The sequence below is a fragment of the Brienomyrus brachyistius genome, unplaced genomic scaffold, assembly GCF_023856365.1.
Source record: "Brienomyrus brachyistius isolate T26 unplaced genomic scaffold, BBRACH_0.4 scaffold48, whole genome shotgun sequence".
In the NCBI taxonomy this organism is placed as follows: Eukaryota; Metazoa; Chordata; class Actinopteri; order Osteoglossiformes; family Mormyridae; genus Brienomyrus; species Brienomyrus brachyistius.
In genome coordinates, this window is record NW_026042323.1 from 1,862,688 (window position 1) to 1,887,342 (window position 24,655).

Below are 24,655 nucleotides of genomic sequence, written 5' to 3' on the forward strand. Positions count from 1 at the left end.
AGCCAGGACAGGACATCACACAAGACAGGAAAGGCCGACAGACAGACCAGAAAAGGGGACACAGAGGGAACAGGCGGGACAAAAGGACCGGGAGTGAACGGAGGGAACCCAGAGGGAGAAGGAGGCACAGGAGGAGCGAAGGGACGAGGGACAAAGAATGGGGAAGCAGAGACAGAAGGGACCGAGGCAGGGAAGAAGGGAGAGAAGGCGGGGGAACGAAGGGGAGCCCGAGGGACACCCAGCGGGCGACGGGCGGCAGCCGGAGGGGCCGCAGACGGCCGGGAGGCCGGAGCCGGAGGGGACCTCGGAGGGGCCGAGGAGGCAGGGCGAGGGACCGACAGAGGGGCCGAGGAGGGAGGCGAAGGGGACGCTGGCGAGGGCAAGGAGAGGGGGGGAGCCACCGCAGGCGGCGACGTCTTCCGCCGTGCAGGAGCGAGTGGACCCGCAGGCGACCGACGAGGAGTCAGCGGAGGGAGCGAGGCAGGGCGACGAGGCCTCGGAGGGGGACCCGCAGGCAACAGCCGACCAGGACGGCCAGGACTCGCAGGCGCCAACCAAGCCAGCGCGCAGGCGAGGGAGGGCAAGCCAGGGGGCCGGGCGGGAGGGACCCCAGCCCTGCGTCTGTGTCCCCGCCCCTTACGGGACACGGACATCACGCCCCTCGGTCGGGGCCGAGGATGCCGAGGCAAGGGCAGAGGAGTCACAGGAGCGGGGCCAGGGACGGGAGCGGGGCCAGGGACGGGAGCCGCTGCCGCGTGGTCAGGGGGCGTGACGGGAGCCGCTGCAGCGCGGTCAGGGGGCGCGACGGGAGCCGCTGCAGGGAGTGGGGGCGCCGGGACAGGAACACGGTCAGGCTGTGGGGGCGCCGGGACAGGAACACGGTCAGGCTGTGGGGGCGCCGGGACAGGAACACGGTCAGGCTGTGGGGGCGCCGGGACAGGAACACGGTCAGGCTGTGGGGGCGCCGAGACAGGAACACGGTCAGGCTGTGGGGGCGCCGACCCGGGAGCTGCAGGCTGCTGTAGTGGGAGCGCCGGCCCGGGAGCTGCAGCAGGCACGGGGAGCGCCTCGGGCGTGGGCGCCGGCTCTGGAACTGCAGGCGCGGGGTCCACCAACAGAGGCAGTCGTGCCCCTGTGGGAGCCCCCTCTCCAAGGCGCGCTCCTCCGGGCGCGTCAGGGAGCGAAGGCGGCTGCTCAGGCGCCGGAGCCGCAGGCAAGGGCGGCGGATCGGGAGCCGCTGGAGCGCGGTCAGGACCTGGAGCGCGGTCAGGGGGCGCCTCGGGAGCTGCTGGTGGCTGCAGTGGGGGCGCCTGCCCTGGAGCTGCAGGTGGCTGCAGTGGGGGCGCCTGCCCTGGAGCTGCAGGTGGCTGCAGTGGGGGCGCCTGCCCTGGAGCTGCAGGCTGCTGCAGTGGGGGCGCCTCTGGGGCTGCCGCAGGCGGAGGGAGCGCCTCTGGGGCTGCCGCAGGCGGAGGGAGCTCCTCTGGGGCTGGCTGCACAGACGACGGCGGCTGTGCGAGCTGCGCTGGCTGCGCAAGCGACGGCGGCTGCGCGAGCTGCGCTGGCTTCGCAGGCGACGGAGGCGGCAGCACGGGCGCGGGGTCCGTGGACAGAGGAAGTGCCTGCTCATGAGCAGCAGGCGGCAGAGAAGACGATCATGCAGGCGGCGGAAGCGGCTGCGTCGACGAGGGGTCTGGAGCTCTCCTGAGCAGGAGTAGCTCCTGCAGGTCCTCTGCGAGGCGCTCGAGGTCGGCTCCTCCCGACGCGGGAGTGAACACCTCGAAACCCCTCTGGAGCCTTGCAGCAAGTAGTGCTGCTTCGGGACCCTCGGAAACGGCCGGGTCTCCTATCACCCTCCAATAGAGTCTTTGGAGGGTGATGAATTGATCGGCCAGGCGAGCCCTCTCCTGTAGCAGTGGCGAGGGATACGCTTCAGGAAGGGCCACCGCGCGAGGAGGGACGGGTTCGTCCCGTGAGGAGGAGATGGGCGTAGACCTCGTAGGGATGCGGGGCACTCGCGGGATTGCGTCTCTCAACGCGCACAGCCCTCCCCAGTTGTCCAGTCGCTCCGGGCGGAAAACATACCGCTCGCGGGGCGGCAGCCGGTTAGGGGGACTCGGCTCTGGATCCTGGATCAAAACGGGCTCCTCTCCTTCGTCCACACTCGGAGCCCAGATCCTGGCCAGGGAGTCGGCTCCAAGACTAAGCGGTCCTAGGTCTGAGCAGAAGACGAGCTCCTCCTCCTCGACCTCTGTGGGCAGCTTAGGGCTGGAGAGCGAGCAGGTACCCAAACAAATCGACGCCTCAAGGACCCTCTTTCTCCTCTGCTTCCTCTTTTTCTTCTGTTGGTCTGTCATTCTGTCACGGGAGACGACAGCGATCGCGAGCAGAGCGGCGATCGTGCGGAAGGAGCAGGCAGGCAAGCGGGATACGGGGAAAACGGGGTTTTAATAAAGATATCCGGGGCAGGGAACACAGGACGGCAACAGACATCAATGACAGACAAGGCAAACAGGTAAGACCAGGACTTAAATAAGACAGGACCAAGCAAAGTAAATGGACAAAGCTGGAGACGATCAGGGAAGCACACGTGGGTAATCAGGGGGCGTGGCACACACGAGGAGCGGACGGAGCGGGCGTCACAGAAACAATGAATGCTGTATGCCAAGATATTTCTCCAGAGCAATGCCAATGATGGATCATGTATGTGAAGAGACAGAGTAGAATCTATGGCACTGTCTTAGCAATTGAAAAAAAACTGTAAGAAAACACACAATACCAGCCTTTTCACAGTTTATAACATGCAACAGATTAAACGTTGAAGTATAAAATGTGCAATCACATTATATTACAGGAATAATACAATACAATAAATGAATATTAGAACAACAAAATAGTTAGCTATTAGTTGCTGAGCTATTACAGTTCTCCTCAAATGAGCTTGATGGGCTGAATGGCCTCCTCTTGTTTATACATTTCTTATGTTCTTATATAAATTGTCACTCCTGATCAGGATGCCAAGCTTCAAAACAGTTGTGGGTTATGCTGAAAAGCCAGGTCTGTGCCTGGAACCCAACTAGTTTAAATGAACTAGAAATTCTGCAAAGAAGAGTGGTCAAATATTCAGCCAGAATTATGCCAGAGGCTTGCTAATGGCTACCAAAAGATTCTGGTTGATACCTGTTGTATGTAAACTTGTGACCACAACTAAAATGTGTTTTTGTAAAGAAAGCGCCATCTCATGGTAACAAGTGCAAGTGAATAAATGGGCGGGTTTAGACGAGAATTTAGGCTCACCCCCATAAGGAGGGGGGTCAGTCCCTTTGGCTGGCTTTTGGCAGGCAACCGGCAGGCAGCCGGCTGGGAGGGGAAAATTCAAGCGGCTACATCTGTACCTGCGAGATGCCCAACGGGGATAAACTGATCTGGCTCTTTGACTACGATGAGGAGGAACTGCACATGTTTCAGATCGCCGTAGACGGCACAGACCCCGCGAAAGACGACCCGCATCTACTGAGTTTCTCTGAAGATGAATGGGAAAACTTGAAGTCTATCAGCGTCCCGATGATGAAAGTGACCACCAACCATGACAATCGGGGGAACATCTACAATATGGCCATGCAGTTTAAAAATCCTGATGAAGGTAAAGATCGGAGGACCTTTATAAAGTGGGACGCGACCGGGGAGCTTGGGGACAGAATGCTGAATATATGTCAGCGGCCTAAATGCGACTGTTTTGGGCTGAGAATACCGTTCGTGACTTGGATGCGGATGTTTGAAGAAAAGGGGGATTTCTTCCACACGCTGTTCAAGGATAGTCGGGGGCGTAAGGAGATGCAAGCGTTGAAAAAACTTATAATGTAATATCCATGTGTGGGGTGAGCAAAAGATCGGAATGCTAGCAATGGGGAAGAACGGACAACCATTATCAAGTAGTGTAACATTTTACAGATGTTATACCAAATGTATGCATTTATCAAATGTGTTGTTCTTAATCTAACTTGAACATAGTTGTACATTGTTTATTTTTCAAACATGTTGCACAAATTATATAAATTTATCAGATGAAGTTTTTTTGGTAATATAACTTGACCCTAATTTTTTAGTTACACAAATGTTTTAAGACGTAACATGAAAGTTTTTCAAAGTAAGATGTACAGATGTTTTAAAATGTAACATGAAAGTTTTTCAAAGATGTACAGATGTTTTAAAATGTTACATGAAAGTTTTTTGAAAGATGTAACATTTACAGGTGTTGTTCAAAATGTATGCATTTATCAAATGTGTTGTTGTTAATCTAACTTGAATATAGTTGTACATTGTTTATTTTTCAAACATGTTGCACAAATTGTACAAATTTATCAGATGAGGTTTTTTTGGCAATATAACTTGACCATAGTTTTTTAGTTACACAAATGTTTTAAGACGTAACATGAAAGTTTTTCAAAGTAAGATGTACAAATGTTTTAAAACATTTCTAATAGTAATTGATTTCTGTTGGAAGCAAAACAGGCAGTTCATAGTGAAATGGTTGTGCAGTTATAGGAAGGCACAAGCACAATGTTTTTTGTTGAACTTACATTATTGTTTTGTCTGGGGTGTAGTGACCTTAAAGGAAGAAATGTTACAGGTAAGGCGTGTCTTTTATAGAATACAGTGTTGCTGCAGGAAGAAGAATACATAAGTAAAGGGGGGATGTTGCGTTCAGTTAGTAATTGTTCTGTTTTCCGTATTACTGTATGTCACAAGAGGGTGCTGTAAGGCTGTTTGATTCGACTTCAATTCCTATTCCAAGAGTCAAGAATGGATAGCGGATCCCAGGCAGCAGTTTTCCAGATTATCAATTTCAAAAACTTAAATATATGAGAGAAAAAAAGACTTTGTAAAATTTAGAAGTATATAATACTATGAATGACAAGGGGTCTTAATATTTTTCATTTAATTTTATTAACTCAATCTTTTGCTGGCAAGTATACCTTTTAAATTATATACATAACAGTACAACTGCATTATTTGTGTTTTGTATGCACACTTCATACAAAGTAAAAGGTTAGGGCGGCTACTTCATTAATAGTGTTTCTTATTGATACTTTACAATTCCGTTCTATTGCCCAACTCCCAGAGGACCATGCAGTTTTATTACAACATAGTAGTCTACGGAAATGTCAATACTAATCATACATTTGAGTGACATAACTAAATAGACATATGTTGACACACAGTCACAGATAAAAACAATTAAACTCCCTCTATGTGAAAATGACATGAGACACACGTCCTCAATGTTAAAATCTATGATTGTAAAAATGACCATCGTTGCCAATGTTACATCTCAGGTCTCAGATTACTTCGTTAAGTGTCAATTAAACTGAAAAAAAAAATCACAGAAAAAGGCACGCTTATTTGCCGACATTTAGTAAACGACAAGCTGATTAAGGAGGACTAAACCTGTACCTGGCTTTCCTGTCAGCTCCTTGGGGATGGCTAATCTTCAAATTTTATTACAAATACTACAACTTTATTTTGTGCCTTGCTTAAAGTAAAATATCTTCAGACTACTGAACACTGCGTTGATGGTGACATTTTTTAACTGATTCGCTTCTTTCGCCTCACTCTTCTCTATGTGACGGGTGGGCGTGGTTGATCTAGCCGGCTCCCGATTGGCGGGTATACGGTAGCTCCTGTGTCATGTGACTGGTAGTAGCGTAGGCAGCACCGCCATAGATTCGAAACCCTGTATGCCGATACGCGATGTTGGCGCGGTAATTGTGAAATAGAGGATTCATAGATATGACTTAGTGAACCGACTATTTTCGAAACTGCAACAACATGAGGAATGTTAAAACTAGAAAACAGGGAACCACATTTCGCAGGTAAAAAAATTTGCGGTACGGTCAAATAAGATACATAACATGTTTACTAGCCTGTGACACTGACGGGATACTAGCATGATTAGTTTTTGTTGAGAATACTATGAGCAGTACTACATAAATTTGGGGGGGGGGGATATAAAAAGATATTTTAGAGGGGACTTAATGCTATCTATTCATCAAAGTTCTGCTGGGAGTTGTTCAGGTTTGGAAATATCAGCCGTAGAAATGTCGGGCTTCTATCGAAGTACACTACTCGTATCACTGCGCATTAGACACAAGCGCGAGCTCCCTGGCGATATCTGCTGCGCAGTGATATTATTGGTGTGTGGAGTTGGGTAGAAGGAAATAGTTCGTATATTAAACTGCTCGCGACGAAGTCTGTGGATTTTCTTAACCTGTTCCTGATTTCTGGTAAGAGATATAGCTGTTGAATTTTTCAAATACGTTGTTCTGGCGCTTTAAGTAGTGAAAGCAAAATTGAATCTTATTATATTGCTTATTCATTAATAAGTAGCTATAACATGTATACTGCCCAATGTTTTGATTTAATAAATATAAAAATTTCATAAAGATTTCAAAAATACTTCATACTTCAATACTTCAAATAGTTCATGATTTTCAGGAGCAGTACAGTGGTTAGCACTGTTGCCTCACACCTCTGGGTTCCAGGTTCGAGTCTCGGCATGGGTCACATGTGTGCTGAGTTTGCATGTTCTCCCCATGTCGTCGTGGGGTTTCCTCTGGGTACTTCGGTTTCCCCCCACATTCCAAAGACATGCTGAGGCTAATTGGACTTGCTAAATTGCCCGTAGGAGAGCATGTGTGAGTGAATGGTGTGTGAGTGTGCTCTGCGATGGGCTGGCCCCCCATCCTGGGTTGATTGATGGATGATTTTCAGGTCACACCGCCCCCTCAGAGCCCACCAATCAGTGACTGTCTCAGAGTGTGATGTAATACGCAATGTCCGCACCACCCACTTTTCAGTGAGCAGTAAAAACACACCAGCTTGTCTCAGCGGACAGCGGCTCTTATCAGATAAGGGGAAAAGGACGAGATATCAAAAGTAAAAATAAATATATCACATTTAGTTAACATCAAATGAAAATAGCCCTGCAATAATATATTGGATTCTAGGATATCACCTATTAAAAGGGTGAATCTATTCTAGCAGAAGATAAAAATCCAATTATGAACAGTGAAAATGGGCATAATAGGTCCCTATAAATCACAGGTTTCTCTCCATGGTGCTGAAAACCAGGATTGGCAGATTTCACATTACAGCGATTCCCCCACTATATTGCGGATTTTCCTCCGACGCCTCACAATTCTCTGCGTATCCCGTACATTGTTTGTGGTCCGATTGTTTTCGTTTTGTTCTAAGCCCTACGATGGAAGACGTTGACCATTCAGGAGAAGGTAAAACTTCTGGATGTGCTTCGGGAAGGAAAGCGTTATGCGGACGGCGTTCGCCATTATGGCTTGAATGAATCAACAGTACGCTACATGAAGAAGGATGAAAAGAATGTGTAAGAGCCATATATGTTTTTATTTTTATATATTCCATTACATATATAGAGAGAAAGTTGCGTGTGTGTGTGTATATATATTACATATTATTATTTTATTATTATTATTATTATTATTTTTATGTCACTCATATCCTTAGCCCGACAAACAGATATATGTGTTGTTTTAATGAGTTTACATGTGTTTAAAGCATGTGGGAGGGGTATGTTAAGGCTTAAACCTAAAAAAAAATGTATATGGTCTTTCTGTATCGTGGATTTTCACCTATCGCTGATGGGTCTGGAACGCATCTTCCGCGATAGGCGGAGGATCAAATTTACATTTTTAACCTGATTTGACTTCAACCCTCTTATTTTGTTAACAGAGTGTGCGGGGGAATACAAAGGATTACAGTGGGTAATAGGTGATTTATATTGACCTTAATTGTCACCCAAGTGACTCTGGACAATAAGTTCAATAATGCTTCCCAAAAGCTTCTCTCTTTTTCACTAGTTACACTTCATTACACCAAAATCAAGGAAGAATCAAATGTACAAGCCCATTATACAAAATATAAGATGCAAACACATAAAAAATATTTTGTAAAAACATTAAAAACAGATTAATATATATTGTGCAATTTGAAACTTTACATTTAGACCTCACTTAGAAAATGCAGGTGATGACCAGCCCAACCAGCAGTTCCGTCTGGTTGTACAGAATACCTACTCAATTAAATTTTGAGGTCATGACTAAACTAAATTTCAGCTCTGCCTTTAACATCACCAGTTAGATGAAACTGATCATTGCAGTGGGAAATACAGTGAAGCCATGAAACATACTAGATGTAAATATATTAATTTTCACATACACTTGAGCTCAGTGAATTCAAGCGTGTCATACACTGTAAAAAAAAAAATCCACCAAAAAATGGAAAATGTACTGGCAGAAAATTACCAGCACATTTTCCGTTACGTTAATGGACTCTTCCTTCAATTTACAAATATTGTAAATTCAGTTTTCCACAGTTTCTTAAATGATAGTTTATTTTCATTTTTAATTCTTCATTCTGCCAATGCAGATTTGTTTGTTTAATAAACGGTGTTGTTCATAAAAGTACAAGAAGTAATTTGAGAATATAGTGATTCACTACATTGATTATTTTTCATAACTCAATGGCCCATAAACATACAGTTATCCATCTGAAGCTGGATTTAAACCAGTAAACTTTGGATTACAAGCCCAAATACTTGAGCTACTGAGCCACACACTTACACTGACTCAGCTTAAGTTGCAGAGACACAGTGGACTTTCTGTTGGATGTCAGACAGAACGGCAAAGGACCCCTCACTAACAGGAACCTAAAACACACAAACACTTGGGAACACTTCAAATGCGTGATCTGACTCTGCAAGGGGAGAACATGTTCATGTGGAGTCTTGGCTTTTCACAATGTTTCATTCCTGCTTATAGCTAAGGTTTTTTTTAGCCGTCGTCACTCTAAGGTTGCCCATTAATGGTTTGGAATTGGGAATGTAAAGCTGTTTTGTTAGCATGTCTGCCTTACAATTCCTTTACTGTAAGTCGAGGCCTGCTGGAGCTCAATTCTGCTTCATGGCACTTGTATTTACTCTTTATTTTGTATTACATTATGTGTGAGACTAACCCCTTTCTCTACCTCTCCATTCCTCCTGTCGAGCTCCATACAGAACTAGTGGAGAAAAGGGGTGCTTGGAGGGGGGACGATATCTCTGGATGCCCACTTAAGAAATATCTGCGTTACCTTCCAATACACCTTCCAAACTTAAGTGGATTGAACATGGGTGCTGTTGAATTAATAAAAAAATGCACTGTATTAAAATTATTTTGTTTATATAACATAAAATTGAACTATAAACATGAAATTTAAATCTGTTTATATATTGACAAAATAATAATTCAGAATTTTGAACCCTCATTGAACAAAATTAAACCTAATATGGACAAATGGAAAGCATTGAAATTATCCTCATGGGGGGAAAGTTAATGTTACTAAAATGGTTGTGGTGCCTCAAGTTAATTATCTCTCTATGATGCTTCCATTTAATATTCCGGAAAGGATATTTGAACAGTACGAGAGTATAGTAAAAGATTTTTGTAGGGAAAGAAAAAACCTATAGGATTAAAATTACTTCGCCCAGAGACAAGGGAGGTCTAGGATTGCCAGATGTTAGATTATATAGCATGTCATTTGAAATAGCCAAACTCTACTATCACTGGAAGAATGTGAATTCTGATGTGGACTGGATAGCTATCGAGAGCAATTTGGCTTCACTATTTCAACCTCTGCACATTCTGTCACAATAGGGGGACAATATAAGAAACACAAACCCGATAATATCTTTTTTGAGGAATATATGGATCAAAATACATAAGAAGCTTAAAGTATCACATGACATGCAGCCATATTCCTCAATTTGGCACAATCCTGAAATACAAATAGGAAAAAGTATGGAAACAATGGCAAGAAGATGAATGGTCAAGAATACTTTCTAGAGTGGGGAAATATTATAGGGAAGTAAAAGGTACATTTATTCAGTATAAAATTATACACAGATAATACTGGACACTAGTTAGACTAAATAGAACTGGACTAATTAATACTGATCAGTGTTGGAATTTTATAAGGCAGGTGGGGGCTTATTTACACATGCTGTGGCAGTGCTCTCAGGTATATCCATTTTGGGGTAGAGTTCTTGGTCTCCTGGACAAATGGCTAGGCTTTACTTTACCCCACAAACCCGACTCTGTCTGCTAGGAGATAGAGCGGAATTGCCAAAGGGGAATAATAAACAGTTTAAGGCTGTGATGGTGGGACTCATAACTGCCATGAGGGTAATATTAAGGCATTTGAAATCCTCAATAATCCGCAATATATAGGAATGGACCGATGAGATGATTAAGGCAGCTTCATATGAAAAAATGTTGGACAGACTAAATGGGAAACAAGATATGATGAAAATGTGGGAACGTTTCTAGGGCCATGTTTTTGAAGGATAAATGGCTGGGAGGTTGAACTAGTGATTGGTCATATTGTTTTATAAATGTGAATGGCTGAAGTGCTGTAACTTTTTGGTTTGAAAAATAAGAAAAATTTGAATTACAAAATAAAATGCTCTTAGAAAGTAATTTCATGTAACTACTAGTCTTAAAATTAATTACATCCAACAGTACATTTTTTAGTGTAGGTAAGTAGATGGATCGATAAAATTAAATAATTATTACAAATCACAAATAACTATTACAGTCATGGCCAAAAATATTGGCACCCCTGCACTTGTGTCAAAAACACACCCCTTCTCCTAGAAAATTGTTGCAATTACAGATGCTTTGGCATTGTCATTAATTTCTCTTGTTGGCACTTGAAGAAAACAAAAAGAGGAAGAAGGAAAAATTCCACGCAAAAGGGCACCTGCCCTTCTCATATTGTCTCAAAAACCCGAAGCCAGTCAGAGTGGTCTGGGGGTGGTTGTACACCCAAATAGGCCATTTGATCCATGTTGATCTTAGTCTTTCTCATGATGGTGGGTAAATCTGGGGTGGCTCTTGTGGTCCTCATATGAGGTCTTTGGTGTACATTAAGTGAAGCAGATACAGGCCACCCATTGTGTACCTCTGTGCCATTTAAATGGGCTTGCAATCTGAAGAGGTCTGAGGGCACAGTGATTTAACACTGGTCCACTTTTTCTTATGGCCTTGAGCCAGGTCATGACAATATCTTGTGTAGCACTAATGACGTAATGGCATCTGCTCATGTTATCTCATAACTTGAAGCTGTTAGTGCAGCACAACCCACACGGCACCAACAAGACATTGAGAACAATCCCAGCAGCCCTCGGCTCTCTTACCCAATGCTGTTATAAGCGGACCAAACTTCTTTAAATTTCGCTTCCACAGTGGCTTTTGAAAAAAATAAGCAAATCACGCAATGCTATTGAAATTATTAAAACATAGAGATTAACAGTCAGATATGTTTTATGATTTTAAATGAGGAAGTGATATATTGGATATAACATGAATGTATTTCTTATTTCTTTTTTTTTGGGTTTTCTGTGGTGAGAAATGAAAGCTACAGGCATGTAAATATTGCTTCCTATAGTAACTTGTAAAATTTTCCTCATTGTTAACAGTCACATTACATGTGAAGGTGTCAGTCAGTGGAAACACATACTGAGATACGTTGGACAGCTGTCCTGTCTTAATGCCCTTCATCTTAATTTGACAGAAGATAACAATCATTCCAGAGAATAAAAGTCAGTATCTCTTATGGAAATTTCAAAGATTAGGCCTATTTGCCCTTTTTCATAAGCACCGATTCTAATGCTGTTACTACACCTGCATTGCAAACATACATGTAAGATTCTATATATATGAGTATCGTGAAGAGGTCAGTGAAACAAGAGTTAAACCCGTATTGGGTCTCTCTCACACAGCCGCTCTGACTTGAGAAGGTGTCAGTCAGTGGAATCAGACAGTGAGATACTTTGGTCAGTCGTCCTATTCGTTCAGCACCAGCCCATCAAGCAGAGGTTTCAGCACCATGGACAGTGACCTGTGTTAAACTGGCCTCAGGTTCCTACATTGGCTCTGTGGAATTTTCTGTAAATAATTAAATGCCTCCAACCCCCTACATGCGGAAATGTTTCCCCTCCCCCAGACCGTTTCATGTTGTATCCTCAGTATCTGTGTATTTGATACAATATGGCTGTATGAGATGTCAGTCAGTTTACTGCTGTATATATTAATCCTCAGTGGAACATTTGCTGCTCTATTGATGTGTCGCTGATGCTCCCTGTTTCCTAAGTCTAGTTTTCTCAGATGAAGCAGTTCACCCCTTAAGTTAGAAGACGTTTCCTGTTAATTGCTCTTGTTTGAACAGGGGTTCCCCGCATACAGAGGAGAAAAGCCCCCACTTACAAATCAGCATCCATTTTCTGCGAGTGACGTCCCTGCACAGGATCACCAGATGTTTTTCGTTAGCTCATCTCTTATCTTGCTGCCTCCCAAGGTCCCTGGAGACAGAGCCCTCCAGTCCTGGTGGCAGCTTGGCTGCACAGGCTCCGGAACAAAAGCCCCGACCTGAGAAAAGGCTGAGATGCCATTACTGTACAAAGGTCTGCGAGACGACCAGGCTTTGTGCTACTTGTATATGTTATGTCAGCAAACCACACACATGTACATGTACAACACTAGTGCAGAGCATTTGCAATGTTTTTGATTGGTTATTGTTCAGTGTTCATTCATAGTTGGATTTTTGTGTTATTTGATTATTGTTTGATTTACTGATGTTTGTATTTTGCAGTTTTACCAGATTACAATCTGATTTTGCTGTTCTAATATGTAATTTGAATTGTTGTATCATCTTGTTTTCTTACTTTAACATTTGTATTGTTAAAACAAAGAAATGGATTGTTTACTTGTGTCTTTTATTCTACATCATAGATAATGCGAACCTTCATGTAAGTAAGAGGTAATATTTTGCTCAGTATCAGTTCAAGTTCAAATACTTCAGGTTTTTTATTTGACAAAACACATAAAATAGTCGTGCAAAGTCAGTGATTTATTTTTAAAACTATTGCACTGTGATATATTTAACATCATATTTTCAGTTCTGCCAAATCTCATATTGACATCTTAGTGGTTTTCCAATGGCTTGTGGTGTCACATGGTGGTCGAAAATGATATTACAGGCTTTTGTTGAAATTACCTTAAAAATTCATCTGGAATGTATCAATTTATGTTGTAATTAATGATGCAAATTAACACAGATGGGGCCATTTTGACCCAAAACAGCTAGTTGGAGGGTAGCAATCCTCCAGATTGCAAAGGTCAAGGTACTAAAACCTGGAAAAGTGCAAAGGACTGGAGCAAAAGAATAACAGTGAAAGCTGTCAGAAACAGGCAGGAAACTCTGCATGGATGTTTTTGAAGAGGTAGATGGTCCAGTTGGCTGTATTAGTCAGTCTGCTGAGAAACATAGCGCCAACATGCCCATGGCCTCTTTTCATGTAAAACTTCGTACAGGAGGCTGTTTGTGCAGTTTAGTGCCTTTGTTAGCCTCGGCTCCTGTAAATCATATAAGCACACCCACCACACCCCCAGGAGCATTCCGCGTGCCCCCACCTGCCAACCTGCCTGTCACCCCCAACCCACAGACCGTCTGTAGTTCTGAAATTTATCCACATGGCTGCTGACCAAGTCTAAGGTAAAATTCTATGAATGAAATTTTCAGTAAGATACAATTTTTTCCTCTAATCTGGTGCAGAATTATTGGCGTCGGTCCTAACTCTGTCTTGAATATGTACCCAGCAGGCACCTAGGACTCGTATCAGTCACGGGAGATCGCGGGCAGAGCGGCGATCGTGAGGGCAAGCGGGGAATCAGGAAGCAGGCAGGCCGGATTCGGGACGAACGGGGTTTATTTTCAGGAAATCAGGGGCAGGGAACACAGGACGGCAACAGACATCAATGACGGACGAAGGACTCAGGTAAGACACGGACTGAAATACACAGGACTGATTGAAAATAATCAGACACAGCTGGGTACAATCGGGAAAGAACACGTGGGTAATCCGGGGGCGTGGCACACACGAGGAGCCGACGAGCAGGGCATGACAGTATCTCCCTCTGAGAATCTTTTCTAACGCGCTCAGCAGCAGAAATTCTCCATCCTAGATGAGCCTACAAAGTTCTGTAGAAGTTAAATATACTTTAGTCAAATGAGAGACTAACCTGCTGTCAGGCAGGGGAAGCTTGAACAAGGCCTTCATTCATGACAGCTCCACTTGGCTTTTTGACGAGTCCCCATTTAGATGCAGCACCTCAGAGACTGAAGAGCAGGATGAAGGCTGTAAGTGCAGTTTGCTGTGGATTGTGTCTGTGTTTAAATCTAATAAAGGATGAGACAATTTACTTAAAGCATGATACAGTTCATATTGCTCTTCAGGCTTCGTGATAAAATATAAAAATTATGGAGTACAAAGTTGTACATGCAAAGAAAACAATGCAGAGCGGCAGGGCGCCTGGCCCAGAGGGTCTTCACATAGAATTCTACAAAGGCTATTTTCAAATATCATATATATGATTTATTAAATTTAGATTTCAGTTTGCAGTCAATTCAATTTCCACGTTTCTCAATTTTCACGTTGCCTTTTTAAACGCAATTATGTGAATTTTAAGTAAAAATATGGAATAAAATTATATCGTAATAATTATTAATATCATTTCATATGAAAAAAAACTTTACTATTGTACAATATTGCCCAGCCCTAGGCTAATTTCAAAATTGATTTACATACAATTCTTTTACATATTGTCTGTCTGTCATTATACCTTGCAAATTAATCAGGATAAAACATATAAAACGATAAACAATAAAAACTATACGATTAGGAAGCAATCAGTCCCGTGTACATGATCAGCCAGAAAATACTTGCATTCATCTAAACTTTTATAAACTTTAAACTGCCTTTACTTGCTGGCCTGTGGGCCACCAGACAAACTTGAAGGCCTTACAGGATAGGATAGGATGCACATTCTTTATTGTCCATTAAATCCCTCTACCAAGTGTCAATAGGCTCCAAACAACCAAATGTAATTAAAGAAAATTTAAAAAAAGGGAAAAACATACAGAAATAACCCAAAATAAAAAAATAATAAATAAATAAAGACTAACCAAAGTAACTTAACTGTCCCCTCAGTTGCTGGGATTTAGTCCATCACCCTGACTAAACTGTATAATGAGCAGATGGGACTGTCAGTATATGGTTAGATTGTGTTTAATACAACAACGGAATACTGCATACAAGGCACAAAAGCAATGTGGGGAATAGAGCATTAAGGGAACAGTAGTCCTATTATTACACCTCCTTCTTTTAGCTTAAGTCAAATGTGCTGTGTACCTTTTGACATTAATTTCTATTACTGCTATCAACAACCTCCTTCTCTCTTTCTCTCTCTCTTCTACTGAACTTCCCTCTTTGTTCACAAGTCCATTCTGTCAGGTGTTTTTCCAGTCAACTTGACCTAGTAACAGTCCCTGTAGGCCAAAGATGAACTTTACAGTCTCTACAACATATGGTCTAGGAGTATCTGCAGGCCTGACGACTCCCAGCAGTCCCTTCTGTGCTAATCCAAACTGTCTGACCAGATGTCAGTTCTGCGAGAGGTCTGGAGCGGAGTCTGCGGTTGTAGTGTTTTGCCTGCTGATGCCTTCTCTCCTCATCCTGCTTGCGAAAAACTTGCAGATCTGGCCATTTAGGACCCAGCTGTCCACCATCTGGCTAATCTGTGCTGTGATACCGGGCCACCATATTGACAGTGTATCTTTGGCTCGGCATTTTGTAATTCCCTGATAGCCTTCATGCAGACGCTGAAGAACATCCGCTCTCAAGGGGGGAGGTATCACAAGTCCTTCTCCCTTCATGAGAAGGTCGTGAACAAGGTGAAAATCCATTCTGCGCTGCCAGTATGGTTTAATGTCTGGATCTAACTTACATCTCTCTGGCCATTCTGTGAAACAGTGGTTTGTCACTTGTCTGTATACGTCATCTTCTTTCTGCGCTGTCTTTATCTCCTCCAGCCTTTTGTCTCCACGTCTTTCTCTAGCTGAAGATGCCGTTCAATCAAAATGAATATTTTACTCACTTATCTTTTGGTCTTTTATGATTCCATGTGTACCACCTCCAAATTATTTTGAAGATTTGAATTTCATTGTATCCAAATTAATTTGGAACGGCAGACAACCCAGGAAACGCTTCTCAGTTTTACAGCGCACCAAATCAGACGGTGGCCTCGCCCTCCCTGATTTTAAGCTCTAGCATTGGGCATTTCAAATTAGGGCTATGCGCACTTGGACAGACGCAGGCAGTGTAGTGTCGTGGAGAGGTATTGAATCGGCTATAGTGCATCCCCACGGACTCCAGGACTTACCTTTCCAGGGATTTACTGGTAGGTCTTCGTAAATCACGACACAAACTTGGTTGTATCTTTTCATCCACCTTAGCTGCATGGTACAACGCCGAAAAAGTAATAGGTCAACAATCTCCTTTATGGAACAATTTCCACTTTCTGTCAGACTATAAAGCTTTTGTTTGTCCCCCCTGGTCATCCAAGGGGGTTTTCACATTTTATAATACGTTTGATGCGAATGTTGTGCGCACATTCCAGGACATTCAAAAAGAATACAGTCTGCCTGGCTTCTCATTTTTCTTCGACCTCAGGCTACGATCCACAATGAAGGCCTATGCTGTGCCATGGAATTCTGTCTTAGATGATCACCCAATGTTTAGCTGGATCGATCCTGTCGAGGCATCTAAAGGCACAGTCACAATCATTTACAACAATTTACTCCTTAACGTTCATAAGCCTTTGAAGATTCTGCCAAAATGGGATTTAGAACTTTCTAGGTTAGGATTCCACCCGGTTTGGGAAACAGTGCGGTCGAATCTTTGCCTTACTTCCAAAAACCTTAGTTATGTACGTATTCACTTTAAAACTATCCATCGTTTCTATTGTAACCCTACAAACGGTATCTCATCAAACCTGCTCCCCATCCATACTGCAGCATTTGCAACACTGACACTACCGGTACGTTTCTACATGTTCTGGGACTGTCCAGTGACCCAACATTTATGGAAGCTTGTCACTCGTGTGTAATGTGATCTTACTGGACTATACTTTGACATGGAGCCTTGCTTACTATTGCTTAAAGATGACTTGATGTACCAGTTCTCATTACGTGATAAAAAACTGTTAAAGGCAGGCTTTACAGCTGCTAAGAAAACCACACTACAGCAATGGATACACCCTGATACAAACCTGAAGCAATTCTGGATTGTCTCATTCCATTACATTGTCTATTTAGAGTATACCACTGCAAAGATTAACAAGGCAAAGCAATCACTGTAAATACCTGGAGGAATATGGCTGCTGCTCTTAAAGAGCTTCTTTGAAGTTTATATGAGTCTAATTTATATGAGTTTGCTGCCAACATGTCAAGTGTGAAAAGTTGTTCTGTGTTTCCTTTTCTTTTTTTCTTTTCTTTTTTCTCCTTTCTCTTGCTGCTTTTTTGTCATTTATTCTTGTGGTATCTCTGTCCTGTATGTGCCTTCTGATAAATTGACGGAATGACAATAAAATTATAATCACAAAAAAAACAGCCTCAACTACAACATTATACATTTTTGCTGTACACAGTATCTTGTCACGGTTGATCAAAACATGATTCACCCCTGTACTCCCATAAAGTGTCCTGTAGGGCCTGGATTAGGTCCACAGCTCTAGCTAGATCAAGGGAAGATGCTTGAAGCATGTCTGACAGATATTTGGCTTCCCCAAGAATCTTCCTAAGAACTGCTAGAATTCCAATAAAGGTAAGGTCTACTTGTGAAAGCAGGCCCCGTGCATCCACTGATCTCTCCGCACTGCTCTCTCCATCTATCTCATGTAGTACACGCAATACAGCTGGCAGTCTGTCCATGAGATTTTTACATGCATAGTACCTGCATGCCCCTCTGGTATCACTGACTTTCTGTAGCTCTCTTAGTGCATCCTGATACATGTCTTGTTGAAATGACAACCATTTCTGGTGAACATAAGACCCTGACATGTACCAATGAAAAAAAACATGAGTTCCATGTGCGATCTTTTCAGGTATCGTGATTTTGTTGAATTGATAGATTAATTGTTGTGGCCAGCGTGCGTATATAAGATCCGGTTGGAGTTGCGTGTGGGACCACCCTGTAACCGGAGACGTGACTCTCCATGTGCCAGTATCTCCTTTTTGGGTCACCCCGTTCAACAGCAGGGCCATATTTAATCTCCTCCTTAGCTTCCGCTTCTAAATGGTCAAAAAGAAAAAATGCTTGATCAGCAGACGACAGAAGCCGGGCCCGCATACAAACTCGCACCTCTTCCTCCCACTCCTCAAAGCTCACACCAGACCTGCCCCCAAACATTGGACACTTCCGGTCTCTAGAAATAAAAGTAAAGCGTTCAGTATAGACACGAGGCTCGACCGAAACAGGTGGAGGTGCAGGGGAGGATTGGGTGGCAGTAGAGGGACCTGGAACTTCTGCTCGTTCCTGGTGCAAACGATCATTATCAGGCTGGAGCTGCCCCAACAAATTCCTGAGCTGCTGCACTTCGTCGTCCATAATGACAATAGGACAATAAAACTAGACGGCACAAACGAAGCCCGGCAAACAAAATTTACTCAAGATAGTAGCGGCTCCTGGGAAACTAATGCTGCTGTTTTGCTTTGCCTTTCCACTATGACAAATTAAACACCAAAAAATAAAAAACCAAAAAAAAATCTCACCTAACCTCCTCAGGGAGCGATCAGGGAGTCACATCTGCACCATGTACTGGTGAAATCCTGCCGACTACGCCCACTCCGATATAAAAGCACACAAATTCATAATCACCGCCTGGGGGACGTGAAGACCATGAACACTGCCTTTATTATTCTGCGTTCAGTTAACACTCCAAAGGAAAAACCAAACAGCAAAGCAATTACTTTAAAAATTACCCACAAATGGTACAAATCAGATCATGTTAGAATAACACTCCAATCACACAAAGAAACCCAAACCCGGCAGCTATTACCTTGGGGTGGGGGGGGGACACTGTCAGAAGGTACTCCACGGGGTCACCACATCACATGGCGTAGATACACACACCAGGGGGGTGGGCTAAGAAGGCAGAGCGACCACACAGCGCTATATCGCCAGGACCTACCCCCCCCCAAACCAGATCCTCACCACCCAACACCAAGCCTCCCCAACGGCGCCGCACGGTTTACGTACAACAAACTAAACAAAACACATAAATACTTAATACTAATTAAACAGGAAACCCGAAAACAAAATAAAAAACGAAACAAAAGCAGAAAACACAGCAGGACAAAACAGCAGCAGTTGTAGTGGCTCAGTATCCCGCCGGCTGCCTGGCTCACGCCGGTCCGGGACACTCCACCAAATCGCCATCCACTGACTGATTACAAGCGGTATTAAAATGGAACCTTAAAACGGGAAACAACTGCAAGTGGCTAGGTTACCAAGCCCTCGCAAACTGCAGTGATGGAGATGCCCACAACTAGGCTAATTTAGTGAGGAACCTCCCTCAAAGGTACAACGGCGAACACCCGCCTGCTTCAGATCACAAGCCCATGTTCTGAATCACTATTCTACCAACACACAGGTAGAAGATGAAGAACTCTCCTCAAAGTAGTGCTGTCAGTTGGACCTTGTAACATGAATAATCATAGTGGAGAGTTACAATTATTATTTTAATGGGAAGATGTGAGATTTTTATTGGGGGAGGGGGGGGTCCCACCTTCAGAAACAGCCAGTGAGACTCGTTTACCTCAAACCTTCTGACCATGTGAGTCTCATTAATGAAACCGTATCTTAAGCCCAGCTGGAGCCCACCTCCCCAAGGGTACACTCTACTTTCCCAGAAAATGCCAAGATGGATTCAAATTCAACTCCCAAACCTACTGTCAGTTTTTAGAAGACACTTTCTTCAAGCAGCGGTACAGGATAAAGTCAGCATCTTTCAGGAGGACCATGATTTTTATGCAGGACAATGCTCCATCGCATGCATTGAAGTACTCCACTGCATGGCTAGCCAGTAAAGGCCTTAAGGATGACAGAATAATGACATAATCACCTGACATAATCCCTATTGAGAACTTGTGGGCCCTGCTTAAACGGGAGATTTACAGTGAAGGAAAGCAGTACAGCTCTCTGAACAGTATCTGGGAGGCTGTGGTTGCTGCTGCACAAAAAGTTTATTGTCAACAGATCAAGAAAATACCAGATTCCATGAATGGAAGACTTATTGCTGTTCAGGAGCTGGACTGCTTGGGGTAAGAAGCTATTGCACAGTCGTGCAGATCTGCTCCTGATGCTGCAGAATCTTCTTCCGGATGGAAGAGGGGTAGTAGACAGTTCGTGGGTTGGATGGTACCGGTCAGTCACAATGCTGGTGCCCTTACGGATGCAGCGGGAAGTGTAAGTGTCCTGCAGGCTGGGGAGGGAGCTGCCGATGATGCACTCAGCGGTCTGCACAGTCTTCTGAAGGGTCCGGACCGCTGAGCGCGTCATCAGAAGCTCTCCAGCCTGCAGGACACTTCCACTTCCCACTACATCCGTAAGGAGGTGGCTATATTGCTCACTAATTGATATTTCATGTCAGAATTGTTTATTTGGAAATTATGTGATGTTTGTTTATTAATCGCACTTTGAAAGATGATAATGAACAAAGGAGATGGGAAAATGTAGGTGTTCCATTTACTTGCATAATAATTGTGCACACTAATAGTTGTGTAATAATTGTGCACACTAATAGTTGTGTAATAATTGTGCACACTAATAGTTGTGTAATAATTCTGCACACTAATGGTTGTGTAATAATTGTGCACAGACATGTATTCCCCTGATAATGTTCACACTCACATTTCTGGGAACATTGGGAGCAGCGTGTGGCTCTGTGGGCTAAGCCTGTGTGCTTGTAATCAGAAGGTCGCAGGTTCAAACCCAGCCTCAGCCTGTGGGTCCTTGAACAAGACCCTTAACCCCCAGCTCCCTGGGTGCCGCTACAGGTGGCAGCCCTTCGCAGACAACTTCCTCTATGGAAAAAAAAGAGCAAGTTGTGGGAGGCGTAAAGACAATTTCCCTACAGGGACAATAAAAGTGTCGATTATTATTATTATTTCCCTTGCATAACATTCAGGCTTCAGGTTCATTAACATTTTGGACTGACTGATGACACTATATTTGTTTATTATTAAAATTAATCCCAAAAACACAACTCGCCTAATAATTGTGAACACAGTGTATTACATTGTGGGAACCAAATGTCCCCCACGATGAGATAAAAACCTTTTGCCATGTAAGGATATTTTTCACTCCCCACACCCCACAAACATAACCTCAATTTCATAAAAAAATCTGTGAATAGAATCACAAAACTGGAAATACCTAAAATCTTGTATTTTGTTTGCTTACTTATGGTTAAGGTTGGGGCTGGGTAGACTGTCATTGTTGAGATTAGAGTTTTCACCATAGAAACAAATGGAGAGTCCCCACAAAGATATAATTACAAACCTATGTGTGTGTGCGCGTGTGCGTGCGTGTTTGTGTGCGCATGTGCGTCTGTGTGTGTGTGCGCATTAGCGTGCATGTGTGCGCCTCTGTGTGTGTGCGTCTGTGTGTGTGTGCGTCTGTGTGTGTGCGTCTGTGTATACCTGGCTACAGAAGATGGATGGATGGACAGATGGAATTTGCAACCTTACTAAAGAGTAGCAGAAGCACTTCTGACACTTGAACCCTGATGATAAGTACAATTATTTATGTAAAAGTGCATCAGTTTTGTACTTAGTGGCATTTGCCAAACATGCTTGTAAAGGTGAATTCTGCCAGAGGTCAGTGCTGTGGGTTGGCGTTTGGCTCAGTGGCTTATATCACTATGCTCCTGTGACTAAGGCCCTTAACCCCAAACGCACCGGTGACTGCCTGCGTCTGCCTTCTCAAAGAAACAATTTTAAATTGTTTGACTGTGGAATTTGAGCTTCATGGGTCCAAACCTGCTTAGTCACACCGCCTTAAGTTTGCTGCTCAACTCGCCGCTTTCTCAATTGTAAGTCGCTTTGCAAAAAAATATCTCCAAAATAAAAGTAAATGCTCTTTTTTGCAGGAGAAAAAATGATCAACATGTGTTTCAAACGGTACAAAAGTGGGTCTGACCTTCATGCAGTTTCAACAAAACGTGGGTGGGGACAAGGGACGTCGCGATATAATGTGATCATACGATTACGTTTGCAGCAAAATAAAAGGACAGCGATAATGGTTCCCAGCAGCACAAACCAAAGACAACTGGATGAAAGCAGAGTGGAATATGGGAGTATGGTAGACGATCCTTTCATAGCATCCAGATTTCTTAATGTTTGCTAGGCTGAGTTTGTTTATATGGCGAGGAGCCCAGCACCAAGTTACACAAGAAAATAAGCTGGAGGAAAGCAGCAGGCAAAAGCCTGACCCAGACGCAGCCCCGGTGCACGCCGGTTGGCGGCTGGGGAAACTTGCCGCGTATCGCCCCTACGGCGGCTGTTTCAGCTCACGGTAGGAAGCCGCCATCTAGTGGTGCGCTTTGGGAATTGCATGCAGCGATAAAGTTCCTCGAAATTATTACAGTATCATGGACCTAAAGACTCATTGAGGTTTCACTCAAAACACAATATTGTGCAGTTTGGGGATTTGCGTTGGTGTTTTTGTGCTCATCATCACAGGTCCTGAGGGCCCATACATGCTGGTGCTGAGCTCTGTTTCTGATATTCTTAAGTATTATTTTTAATAATTGTTGCACTTGGACTCGATCTTTTATACAATGTTTTGTCGCTTTTAATCTTTCCAAGCACTTTGCATACCGGGGCGACGCCCAGCACCGTACAGTGTCAATCTGCTTCCTCATTTGTATGTCGTTTTGATAAAAGCTTCTGATAAATAAGTAAAATGTAAGTCAGTATAAATGTATATACAACAGTAACTATGGTAGATTTCTCTCTGGTAGGTCTCTCTGACCTTACTGCACTGGGAGAAAAGCCCAGTGTAACATGGGCTAAAATGTAAATGTGTAGTTTTTTAGATCTTAATCTGAAAATCCGTTCTTCGTTTTCCCAGAAGGTGGCAGCACATGAACACTGCAAAACTGCAAGCTTGGCTTGTCGCTTTGTATACAATAGTGCGCTATCCGTATATTAAAAATACTACATAATTACATACATCAATCAATATCAAGAACAGAAAGATGCCCACACAATATACCAAAATCTTAAAATCCCCCTTGGCAGCATGTTACGCTGTAGTTTGGTTTGTCTAAGCTCCACACTTTCCCAGAATTACCCTGGACTGCTTCCAGTACGGAAGCCCAAAGAATCAGACACGAAACTCACATAACTTGGCAAGAGGCCCCTGAATTACCTAAAGTGGATGGAGTTTTCACCTCGGCCCATGGGGATTCAGAGCAGACACAAGTGAGCGTGAACCCATGTGTGATTTACAGTAAAAGGTGACTGAACACAATACACAGCCTCTGTAGTGTCTCCACTGTCCAGCAGGGGGTGCCACATGAAAGCTGCCCAGCAGGAGTAAACAGGTTTCCGGAGATGCTGCATTGCAGTCCCACAGTCCTCTAGTCTTAAGTGCTCAAATTTTGTGGTCCCTCTATACCTTAGTCTCATAGTCCATAGTGCCCAATTCCCCTTTGCCCCACTTCCATGATCCACAAGTCCCTAGTCTCCTTGTTTCTTAGTCCCATGGTCCCTAACACTGTAGCCCCTTTTCCCCTGGTTCCCTATTCCCTTAGTCCCATAGTCTCCTAGTCCTGTGGCCCCTAATCCCATAGTCCACTACTCCTTAGTCCCCCAGTTCCTACTCCCTATTCACCTTGTATTAAGCAGGGAGCAGGATTCTGAGGCCATCTGATATGCTTTACAATGAAGCTGTGCTAAAACCAGTATATGCATGAGGGAGTTTGCCCTGCCCTGTACTAGACTGGCTGTTCCTGTAAATCACTTATATGAAAGTGCCTGTGGAACACAGATAAAATCCACATGTCTGAGGTGGCTGGCATCTGGTCTTTCTCATGTGTCAAGCCTGCGATGCAGCATTCAAACACATGGTCTCCTTTTACAGCCAGCAGGTTACGCAAACGTACCGCTCAATCGGGGCCATGTGGACAGCTGTCTGCCATCTCTGATTGGCCGTCGAGTCCACGGACCCCAAAGGTTAAACTGGACACTGGCAAGCGTGTCTGATTCATCAGATTCCCGTCTGCTGGGTTGGGGAGCATCACATTGAGGAAGAACCTCATTGTGTTTTCAGCTACCTGGCATTAGGAGCTGATTACTTCAAGCCATTAGGACTTTTTTCATAGAGATTCTCTAGCTGAACAAGTAGAGTGTTGCATTTATGATGCATTGGTCATGGGTTCAAATCCCCCAAGAATATGCATAAAACATAACCCTTCCCACTGCTGTAAGTCACTTTGGATAAACAAGTCTGGTAAATGCAAAAGTGTTTCTACAAGTGGTACAACAGCATGCCCTACTGGTCAGATTAAAATGCTGTTTGGATATATTCCATTTCATAATGTGGCTTCTGATTATAACGTCAATGTGTAATAGGAATTGATTGGAAACGTATTCACTACTTCTTTTACAAATGTATTTATCTGGA

At 43.8% G+C, this 24,655-nt stretch overlaps 1 protein-coding gene across 1 annotated transcript in view; it reads right to left on the reverse strand.

Annotated features, from left to right (window-relative positions):
- Positions 1–1,652: 1,652 nt before the first annotated feature.
- LOC125723452 (uncharacterized) overlaps positions 1,653–24,655 on the reverse strand; it is a 31,591-nt gene continuing 8,588 nt past the window's right edge. The window contains exon 4 of the mRNA XM_049000052.1: positions 1,653–2,265. Within this exon, the coding sequence (XP_048856009.1) occupies positions 1,653–2,265 (613 nt within the window). The remainder of the gene's footprint in view (positions 2,266–24,655) is intronic.